Source organism: Lucilia cuprina, chromosome 3 (assembly GCF_022045245.1).
Source record: "Lucilia cuprina isolate Lc7/37 chromosome 3, ASM2204524v1, whole genome shotgun sequence".
NCBI classification, from domain to species: Eukaryota; Metazoa; Arthropoda; class Insecta; order Diptera; family Calliphoridae; genus Lucilia; species Lucilia cuprina.
The window spans coordinates 41,385,068-41,396,174 of NC_060951.1; the positions used below are offsets into that span (position 1 = coordinate 41,385,068).

An 11,107-nucleotide genomic window follows, 5' to 3' on the forward strand; every position below is an offset into this window, starting at 1 on the left:
GATATTTGGACATTGAATACTTTCCATTTCCTTTTTCTTTTTGTTGTATCGTTCTATGGTTGGTGTATCCTTGGGCGTCTGACCATCAGATGAAATATATGGCTTTACTCCGGCCATTGTTGATGCCATGGTGACAATTTTGTTATCATTCCATGCCACTGTTGTGACATTTTATTGGAAAAAAAAGATCTTTAGTTTCAATTCAAATGAAAATAAGGAGAAGGATCGATCAGTGATCCTATTTAAAGTTTTTGTATAAAAATACTTAGTACATATAAATAATATGAACTTTATTATAGTGATCGTATTTAATTTTAGCTTAACACGTTGTAAGGTTAAAACAAATAGTTTTCGTAAATAAAGCATACTTTTAGGATTTGTTAAAAAAAATATACGATCTTTATTGAAAGTGCGAATGTATACTTGTTATTCATGGTGTAATATTAAATGGGGAATAAAATAAGTTGTCAATGAATATTTTTAAAAAAAGATTTTAAAATACAGATTGCTTAACATTTGTTTATAAGTTTAAATAAAAAACATAACTTATTTTAAAACTAGTTTAAATGAATTTTAATATCATCAGTTTGTTAGGTTTACGCGCGTAATTGAACTTCAATAAATTTTTAATAGAGTCTCTGAAATAGGTCATTCTTCAAACGAAGCCTAAATATATCTATCCATATTCCATAGTGAATCTGGTGTGACTCAAATTGTGCTACAGTTCTTGGGTTTTCCCGACATATTGCGAATGGATGCCATAAGTGTGCAACTGTTAAAAATGTAATATTGTTCAATGTAGAGCAATTTAGGCTTTATTGGCGTAAATATATCATTTTTGAATTCAGTACCCCTGTCGTCACATAGTTTATAAAGCAATCTATTTTTAGCTTATTACGTTCTACGTTTGTGTTATCAACGATCTTGGTGATATCAATCGTAAGGATCAGAGCTGTGATTTAACCCCTTTACGCTTTTAATAATATCCGATCCGTTCGTTAGATTCAAACCGAAATAGTCACCAATCTCTTGGCAATTTGTCTTGACTGGATTAACTATTGTGACACATGTTGCATTGATGATCAAAATTCTGCTAAAATAAGAAAGATATATGCAATATCAATATTTTCGAGTCATCAACCCCCAAGATGATAAATTTCCTAAACAATCGATCGTAACAATCGTTTAAAGAAATTTTTGAAATTCAGTTTAAAACTGTTTGATTAACTATTTGGTTACTTAAACTCTGATTAAAACTGAAGGCAAAGTGAAATATTTGATTTTTTCTTTTATTTTTTTTAATACAAAATAATAAATAAACAAATTATTTATTTTTCTTATAAATTAAATTATAAAACATCATCAGTGAATCATTTAATTGATTCACAGAGATGATTACAAAAACTATAAATATATAATTTACTAAAAATTTAAATAAAATGACCTTAACTAAGAGCCTACATTAAATGACACACTAATGACTTGAGGATATAAAATTACCAGCCATGGCCGTGGGAAGGAGGACCATGAGGTGGTGGTCCATGGACTGGAGGTCCATATGAGGAATGACCATGGGCGGGAGAACCATGAGCTGGAGCTGGATGAGCAGCTGCAGGAGTTTCTTCAACACGCGTTACTTTAAGAACTCCCTTTTGGATAACGTGACCACCAGAATAGAAGCTATTGGTTTTGCCATTGCTGCGGGTAATAACAGCCTTGCCCTTTTGTCCAAAGTGAGCAATTAATTGAGAGTTGACATCATCACCGCCACCAGAGATAAAACCACCACCGGAACCATGATGAGCATCATCTTGTAAGATAACTTGTAAAATTTGTGGCAAAATAGCATTCAATTGAGAGTTTACGCCATGAGAACCGCCATGAGAATAACCGGAGGCATAAGAAGAACCAGAGGACCAGCCATGAGAGCCACCAGCGGAGTAACCATGATCTACATGAACAGGTCCAGGGCCAGAACTTTCGGTAATAACTTTGAAAATTTGGGCATCACCACCAGCAGAGGAAGCACCATGATAACTGTGATCACCACCAGCATAGCTGTGATCAGAAGAACCATAACTATGACCACTGGCATAACCACCGCCATAGGAATGACCACCACCATGACCTTGATCCAAAATGACTTTAATAACTTGGGGAGAACCACCATGACTATGGCCATGATCGTGAGAATAACTATAACCATGAGCATAAGATCCACCATGGCTACTGCCATGGCCGCTGGAGTAAATAACATCATGACCACCACCGTGACCATGACCATGAACGTGAACATCTCCATGACCATGACCACCGCCATGAGTTGGTGTTGCCACAACATTATAGGTTACATGACTGCCACCACCACTAGATCCACCACTACCACCGCCTTTGCCTCCCAATAGACTCAAAAATGTGGCATTGCAGACACATACTGTGGCCAATAAGCAAACGAAAATCTAAAATCGCCAAAGAAAATTAATTGAAATTTAAAATATATTCACAAAATAATATAAAACTAAAGTACACACCTTCATTTTAGTTCAGTTTGTGTTTAAAGTTTGTTGGATAATCCAGATAATAGGTCGAACTGAACCTGTAAACAGTAAATGTATGAATGATATGACTTTCTAACATTTCCCTTGGTTATATACTTATCCCATATATGGCTGGTAGGTCGTTCGGTCGTTCTCCCAATCAAACGATTAACCCAAAATCAATGTCATTTAGCTGGTTTGGACATCAGCATTTACATCCGCAGCAAACAGCAGAGTACAATATTAACAAAACAAAAATATACAAATATATTTAAAACATGATTATTTCTTCATCGCCCTAACAAACAGTAATGCCACTAGCAAAAGCAGCAGCAATAGCCACTGAACTCTGGCAGAAAGAGGAGCTCAACAAAAACTTTTTTTTTGGATTTCAAAATTTCTTTTCAAATCGAAATAAAACTCATCAATTGACTTGATGATTGTTGGTGTAAAGATGTGATCGTTAACGAAATAAAAAAATTTACCAAAAATATAAAAATGAAAAAAAGTCTAACTATAAATATTTTTAAACATTTTTGCATAAATTTCAAACAAATTATATTCATACACACGTTCAACATCATAATATTACTCTCTGGAAGAAGAAAAAAAATGAATTTTAAAAATAATAAAAGAAAAAAAACAAAAAAAAAACTATTAACAAATTCATCGAGCATCATTATCATATCAACATAAGACGTAGTGAAAAAAGTGGCAAAAGCAGCTAAATAAAATTTGTAGTATCATATTTTGTGTATCTCTTCCAGTAGTAACACTAACCTTGGTCAATACATTTGTTATTGCGTGTATTTTTGTCTTTCTATTTACATCAATTTGATTGTTATCTGCTTAAAATTTTCTTCTTTTTGATTTTAATTTACTTTTGATTGTTTTCGCGCTCTCTCTATCTCTCGGTATTTTTCTGCTCTTTTAAATATGTGATCATTTCAATTCAGACTATTCAAAACTTGTCTTAGTACTTTTTTCGGGTCAAATGTTTTGGTCATCCATCGAAGAAATATTTTGTAATTAATTAATCATTTGATTTGTAATCACTTGCTTATTTTAAGTTCATTCATTGATTTTGTCTAGTTACCATGGTCGATCTTTTTAGATGATCGGTCTGGAGTAGATTTTGTATTAAATTTTTAATATGAGCAATTACAAACTATTCCGTTAAATATAAATTTATTCTTTAGAAATATTTAAGGGTGTGAAGATAAATTCGTCGGCCAGATACGTCCCACAACACATTTGTCAAATACGTTCCACATACTGTAAAATTCGTTTTCAAATTAAATTAATTGATTTTTTCATAAAACAAACGCCAAATAAAATGTTTTTGTGAAAAAAAGTAAAAATATATTAAAATATATTCCGAAAATAAATATATAAAATAAAAATTAATAAAAATAATTGTATACTCATAAAAAAGGGTGGTTAAATATAAAATTTTTAAATGAAAAAAATCGACACTTTGAGAAGACATGAATTGGGGTACCGGCATAGTGGAAGTAGCCCAGGACTAGTTCTTTCCAAAAACATATAGCTTATATGCAATTCCAGCTCTGGATAATTTTTACGAATTTTTGAAAAAAACACAAAATTTTGCCAAAAAATCAGAAATTTTCAAGTGGCTCCAACGGGTATTTCGAGAAGACATGAATCGGGGTAGCGAAAAACTGGAAGTAGCCCAGGACTAGTTCTTTCCAAAAACATATAGTTTATATGCAATTCCAGCTCTGGATAATTTTTACGAATTTTTGAAAAAACGTAAAATTTTGCCAAAAAATCAGAAATTTTCAAATGGCTCCAACGGGTATTTAGAGAAGACATGAATCGGGGTAGCGAAAAACTGGAAGTAGCCCAGGACTAGTTCTTTCCAAAAACATATATTTTATATGCAATTCCAGCTCTGGATAATTTTTAAATTTTTTTAAAAAAACACAAAATTTTGCCAAAAAATCAGAAATTTTCAAGTGGCTCCAACGGGTATTAGAGAAGACATGAATCGGGTAGCGAAAAACTGAAAGTAGCCCAGACCACATTCTTTCCAAAACCATATAGTTTATATGCAATTCCAGCTCTGGATAATTTTTACGATTTTTTAAAAAACACAAAATTTTGCCAAAAAATCAGAAATTTTCAAGTGGCTCCAACGGGTATTTAGAGAAGACATGAATCGGGGTAGCGAAAAACTGGAAGTAGCCCAGGACTAGTTCTTTCCAAAAACATATAGTTTATATGCAATTCCAGCTCTGGATAATTTTTACGATTTTTTAAAAAACACAAAATTTTGCCAAAAAATCAGAAATTTTCAAATGGCTCCAATGGGTATTTAGAGAAGACATGAATCGGGGTAGCGAAAAACTGGAAGTAGCCCAGGACTAGTTCTTTCCAAAAACATATATTTTATATGCAATTCCAGCTCTGGATAATTTTTAAGATTTTTTAAAAAAACACAAAATTTTGCCAAAAAATCAGAAATTTTCAAGTGGCTCCAACGGGTATTTCGAGAAGACATGAATCGGGGTAGCGAAAAACTGGAAGTAGCCCAGGACTAGTTCTTTCCAAAAACATATAGTTTATATGCAATTCCAGCTCTGGATAATTTTTACGAATTTTTGAAAAAACGTAAAATTTTGCCAAAAAATCAGAAATTTTCAAATGGCTCCAACGGGTATTTAGAGAAGACATGAATCGGGGTAGCGAAAAACTGGAAGTAGCCCAGGACTAGTTCTTTCCAAAAACATATATTTTATATGCAATTCCAGCTCTGGATAATTTTTAAATTTTTTAAAAAAACACAAAATTTTGCCAAAAAATCAGAAATTTTCAAGTGGCTCCAACGGGTATTTAGAGAAGACATGAATCGGGGTAGCGAAAAACTGGAAGTAGCCCAGGACCAGTTCTTTCCAAAACCATATAGTTTATATGCAATTCCAGCTCTGGATAATTTTTACGATTTTTTTAAAAACACAAAATTTTGCACAAAAAATCAGAAATTTTCAAGTGGCTCCAACGGGTATTTAGAGAAGACATGAATCGGGGTAGCGAAAAACTGGAAGTAGCCCAGGACTAGTTCTTTCCAAAAACATATAGTTTATATGCAATTCCAGCTCTGGATAATTTTTACGATTTTTTAAAAAACACAAAATTTTGCCAAAAAATCAGAAATTTTCAAATGGCTCCAATGGGTATTTAGAGAAGACATGAATCGGGGTAGCGAAAAACTGGAAGTAGCCCAGGACTAGTTCTTTCCAAAAACATATATTTTATATGCAATTCCAGCTCTGGATAATTTTTAAGATTTTTTAAAAAACACAAAATTTTGCCAAAAAATCAGAAATTTTCAAGTGGCTCCAACGGTATTTCGAGAAGACATGAATCGGGTAGCGAAAAACTGGAAGTAGCCCAGGACTAGTTCTTTCCAAAAACATATAGTTTATATGCAATTCCAGCTCTGGATAATTTTTACGAATTTTTGAAAAAACGTAAAATTTTGCCAAAAAATCAGAAATTTTCAAATGGCTCCAACGGGTATTTAGAGAAGACATGAATCGGGGTAGCGAAAAACTGGAAGTAGCCCAGGACTAGTTCTTTCCAAAAACATATATTTTATATGCAATTCCAGCTCTGGATAATTTTTAAATTTTTTTAAAAAAACACAAAATTTTGCCAAAAATCAGAAATTTTCAAGTGGCTCCAACGGGTATTTAGAGAAGACATGAATCGGGGTAGCGAAAAACTGGAAGTAGCCCAGGACCAGTTCTTTCCAAAACCATATAGTTTATATGCAATTCCAGCTCTGGATAATTTTTACGATTTTTTAAAAAACACAAAATTTTGCCAAAAAATCAGAAATTTTCAAGTGGCTCCAACGGTATTTAGAGAAGACATGAATCGGGGTAGCGAAAAACTGAAGTAGCCCAGGACTAGTTCTTTCCAAAAACATATATTTTATATGCAATTCCAGCTCTGGATAATTTTTAAGATTTTTTAAAAAAACACAAAATTTTGCCAAAAAATCAGAAATTTTCAAGTGGCTCCAACGGGTATTTCGAGAAGACATGAATCGGGGTAGCGAAAAACTGGAAGTAGCCCAGGACTAGTTCTTTCCAAAAACATATAGTTTATATGCAATTCCAGCTCTGGATAATTTTTACGAATTTTTGAAAAAAAGTAAAATTTTGCCAAAAAATCAGAAATTTTCAAATGGCTCCAACGGGTATTTAGAGAAGACATGAATCGGGGTAGCGAAAAACTGGAAGTAGCCCAGGACTAGTTCTTTCCAAAAACATATAGCTTATATGCAATTCCAGCTCTGGATAATTTTTAAATTTTTTTAAAAAAACACAAAATTTTGCCAAAAAATCAGAAATTTTCAAGTGGCTCCAACGGGTATTAAGAGAAGACATGAATCGGGGTAGCGAAAAACTGGAAGTAGCCCAGGACTAGTTCTTTCCAAAAACATATAGTTTATATGCAGTTCCAGCTCTGGATAATTTTTACGATTTTTTAAAAAACACAAAATTTTGCCAAAAAATCAGAAATTTTCAAGTGGCTCCAACGGGTATTTAGAGAAGACATGAATCGGGGTAGCGAAAAACTGCAAGTAGCCCAGGACTAGTTCTTTCCAAAAACATATAGTTTATATGCAATTCCAGCTCTGGATAATTTTTACGATTTTTTAAAAAACACAAAATTTTGCCAAAAAATCAGAAATTTTCAAGTGGCTCCAACGGGTATTTAGAGAAGACATGAATCGGGGTAGCGAAAAACTGTAAGTAGCCCAGGACTAGTTCTTTCCAAAAACATATAGTTTATATGCAATTCCAGCTCTGGATAATTTTTACGATTTTTTAAAAAACACAAAATTTTGCCAAAAAATCAGAAATTTTCAATGGCTCCAATGGGTATTTAGAGAAGACATGAATCGGGGTAGCGAAAAACTGCAAGTAGCCCAGGACTAGTTCTTTCCAAACACATATAGTTTATATGCAATTCCAGCTCTGGATAATTTTTATGAATTTTTGAAAAAGCATTAAATTTTACCAAAAAATCAAAAATTTTCAAGTGGCTGCAGCGAGTATTTGGAGAAGAAATAAATCGGGATACCAACAGAGCGGAAGTAAACCAGGACCTGTCTTTTCCAAAAATATATAGCTTAAATGCAATTCCAGTTCTGGGTAATTTTTTTTTAAACATTAAGTTTTACAAAAATTGGAGTAAATTAAATATGTGCATAGCTAAATTATTTTCTCGTGAAAGATTGAATTCCTGGCAGTAAAAAACTGTAAAAACTTCACTACATCTACGAATACAATAAATGTAATTTCAAAAACTATACAATGGTCATTTGGAGTGGGCTTGGATTGCATTTTTGTTTTTTTCGGATTTTTTAGATTTATTGTGAAATATTTAGTTTTTCAATACATTTTCTAATATTCACAACAAATTTTACTTTTGCTACTTTTTCTAGAGCATTTGTGAAACCTTTGATTTTTTGGTAAAATTTAATGCTTTTTCAAAAATTCATAAAAATTATCCAGAGCTGGAATTGCATATAAACTATATGTTTTTGGAAAGAACTAGTCCTGGGCTACTTACAGTTTTTCGCTACCCCGATTCATGTCTTCTCTAAATACCCGTTGGAGCCACTTGAAAATTTCTGATTTTTTGGCAAAATTTTGTGTTTTTTAAAAAATCGTAAAAATTATCCAGAGCTGGAATTGCATATAAACTATATGTTTTTGGAAAGAACTAGTCCTGGGCTACTTGCAGTTTTTCGCTACCCCGATTCATGTCTTCTCTAAATACCCGTTGGAGCCACTTGAAAATTTCTGATTTTTTGGCAAAATTTTGTGTTTTTTAAAAAATCGTAAAAATTATCCAGAGCTGGAACTGCATATAAACTATATGTTTTTGGAAAGAACTAGTCCTGGGCTACTTCCAGTTTTTCGCTACCCCGATTCATGTCTTCTCTAAATACCCGTTGGAGCCACTTGAAAATTTCTGATTTTTTGGCAAAATTTTGTGTTTTTTTAAAAAAATTTAAAAATTATCCAGAGCTGGAATTGCATATAAGCTATATGTTTTTGGAAAGAACTAGTCCTGGGCTACTTGCAGTTTTTCGCTACCCCGATTCATGTCTTCTCTAAATACCCGTTGGAGCCACTTGAAAATTTCTGATTTTTTGGCAAAATTTTTGTGTTTTTTAAAAATCGTAAAAATTATCCAGAGCTGGAATTGCATATAAACTATATGTTTTTGGAAAGAACTAGTCCTGGGCTACTTCCAGTTTTTCGCTACCCCGATTCATGTCTTCTCTAAATACCCGTTGGAGCCACTTGAAAATTTCTGATTTTTTGGCAAAATTTTGTGTTTTTTAAAAAATCGTAAAAATTATCCAGAGCTGGAATTGCATATAAACTATATGGTTTGGAAAGAACTGGTCCTGGGCTACTTCCAGTTTTTCGCTACCCCGATTCATGTCTTCTCTAAATACCCGTTGGAGCCACTTGAAAATTTCTGATTTTTTGGCAAAATTTTGTGTTTTTTTTAAAAAAATTTAAAAATTATCCAGAGCTGGAATTGCATATAAAATATATGTTTGGAAAGAACTAGTCCTGGGCTACTTCCAGTTTTTCGCTACCCCGATTCATGTCTTCTCTAAATACCCGTTGGAGCCATTTGAAAATTTCTGATTTTTTGGCAAAATTTTACGTTTTTTCAAAAAATTCGTAAAAATTATCCAGAGCTGGAATTGCATATAAACTATATGTTTTTGGAAAGAACTAGTCCTGGCTACTTCCAGTTTTTCGCTACCCCGATTCATGTCTTCTCTAAATACCCGTTGGAGCCACTTGAAAATTTCTGATTTTTTGGCAAAATTTTGTGTTTTTTTAAAAAATCTTAAAAATTATCCAGAGCTGGAATTGCATATAAATATATGTTTTTGGAAAGAACTAGTCCTGGGCTACTTCCAGTTTTTCGCTACCCCGATTCATGTCTTCTCTAAATACCCGTTGGAGCCACTTGAAAATTTCTGATTTTTTGGCAAAATTTTGTGTTTTTTAAAAATCGTAAAAATTATCCAGAGCTGGAATTGCATATAAACTATATGGTTTTGGAAAGAACTAGTCCTGGCTACTTCCAGTTTTTTCGCTACCCCGATTCATGTCTTCTCTAAATACCCGTTGGAGCCACTTGAAAATTTCTGATTTTTTGGCAAAATTTTGTGTTTTTTTAAAAAAATTTAAAAATTATCCAGAGCTGGAATTGCATATAAAATATATGTTTTTGGAAAGAACTAGTCCTGGGCTACTTCCAGTTTTTCGCTACCCCGATTCATGTCTTCTCTAAATACCCGTTGGAGCCATTTGAAAATTTCTGATTTTTTGGCAAAATTTTACGTTTTTTCAAAAATTCGTAAAAATTATCCAGAGCTGGAATTGCATATAAACTATATGTTTTTGGAAAGAACTAGTCCTGGGCTACTTCCAGTTTTTCGCTACCCCGATTCATGTCTTCTCGAAATACCCGTTGGAGCCACTTGAAAATTTCTGATTTTTTGGCAAAATTTTGTGTTTTTTTAAAAAATCTTAAAAATTATCCAGAGCTGGAATTGCATATAAAATATATGTTTTTGGAAAGAACTAGTCCTGGGCTACTTCCAGTTTTTCGCTACCCCGATTCATGTCTTCTCTAAATACCCGTTGGAGCCACTTGAAAATTTCTGATTTTTTGGCAAAATTTTGTGTTTTTTAAAAAATCGTAAAAATTATCCAGAGCTGGAATTGCATATAAACTATATGGTTTTGGAAAGAACTGGTCCTGGGCTACTTCCAGTTTTTCGCTACCCCGATTCATGTCTTCTCTAAATACCCGTTGGAGCCACTTGAAAATTTCTGATTTTTTGGCAAAATTTTGTGTTTTTTTAAAAAAATTTAAAAATTATCCAGAGCTGGAATTGCATATAAAATATATGTTTTTGGAAAGAACTAGTCCTGGGCTACTTCCAGTTTTTCGCTACCCCGATTCATGTCTTCTCTAAATACCCGTTGGAGCCATTTGAAAATTTCTGATTTTTTGGCAAAATTTTACGTTTTTTCAAAAATTCGTAAAAATTATCCAGAGCTGGAATTGCATATAAACTATATGTTTTTGGAAAGAACTAGTCCTGGGCTACTTCCAGTTTTTCGCTACCCCGATTCATGTCTTCTCGAAATACCCGTTGGAGCCACTTGAAAATTTCTGATTTTTTGGCAAAATTTTGTGTTTTTTTCAAAAATTCGTAAAAATTATCCAGAGCTGGAATTGCATATAAGCTATATGTTTTTGGAAAGAACTAGTCCTGGGCTACTTCCACTATGCCGGTACCCCAATTCATGTCTTCTCAAAGTGTCGATTTTTTTCATTTAAAAATTTTATATTTAACCACCCTTTTTTATGAGTATACAATTATTTTTATTAATTTTTATTTTATATATTTATTTTCGGAATATATTTTAATATATTTTTACTTTTTTTCACAAAAACATTTTATTTGGCGTTTGTTTTATTAAAAA

The 11,107-nt window shown here is 32.7% G+C and overlaps 1 protein-coding gene across 1 annotated transcript; it reads right to left on the reverse strand.

The window, feature by feature from the left end:
• Positions 1 to 1,346: 1,346 nt before the first annotated feature.
• On the reverse strand, positions 1,347 to 2,725 carry LOC111689518 (zinc transporter zipt-7.2). The gene is made up of 2 exons (XM_023451984.2): positions 2,532 to 2,725; positions 1,347 to 2,459 (listed from the first exon to the last, which is right to left on the reverse strand). Exons 1-2 carry the CDS (start codon positions 2,535 to 2,537, stop codon positions 1,497 to 1,499), a joined length of 969 nt encoding a protein of 322 aa, XP_023307752.2. The 5' UTR covers positions 2,538 to 2,725; the 3' UTR covers positions 1,347 to 1,496.
• Positions 2,726 to 11,107: the final 8,382 nt, after the last annotated feature.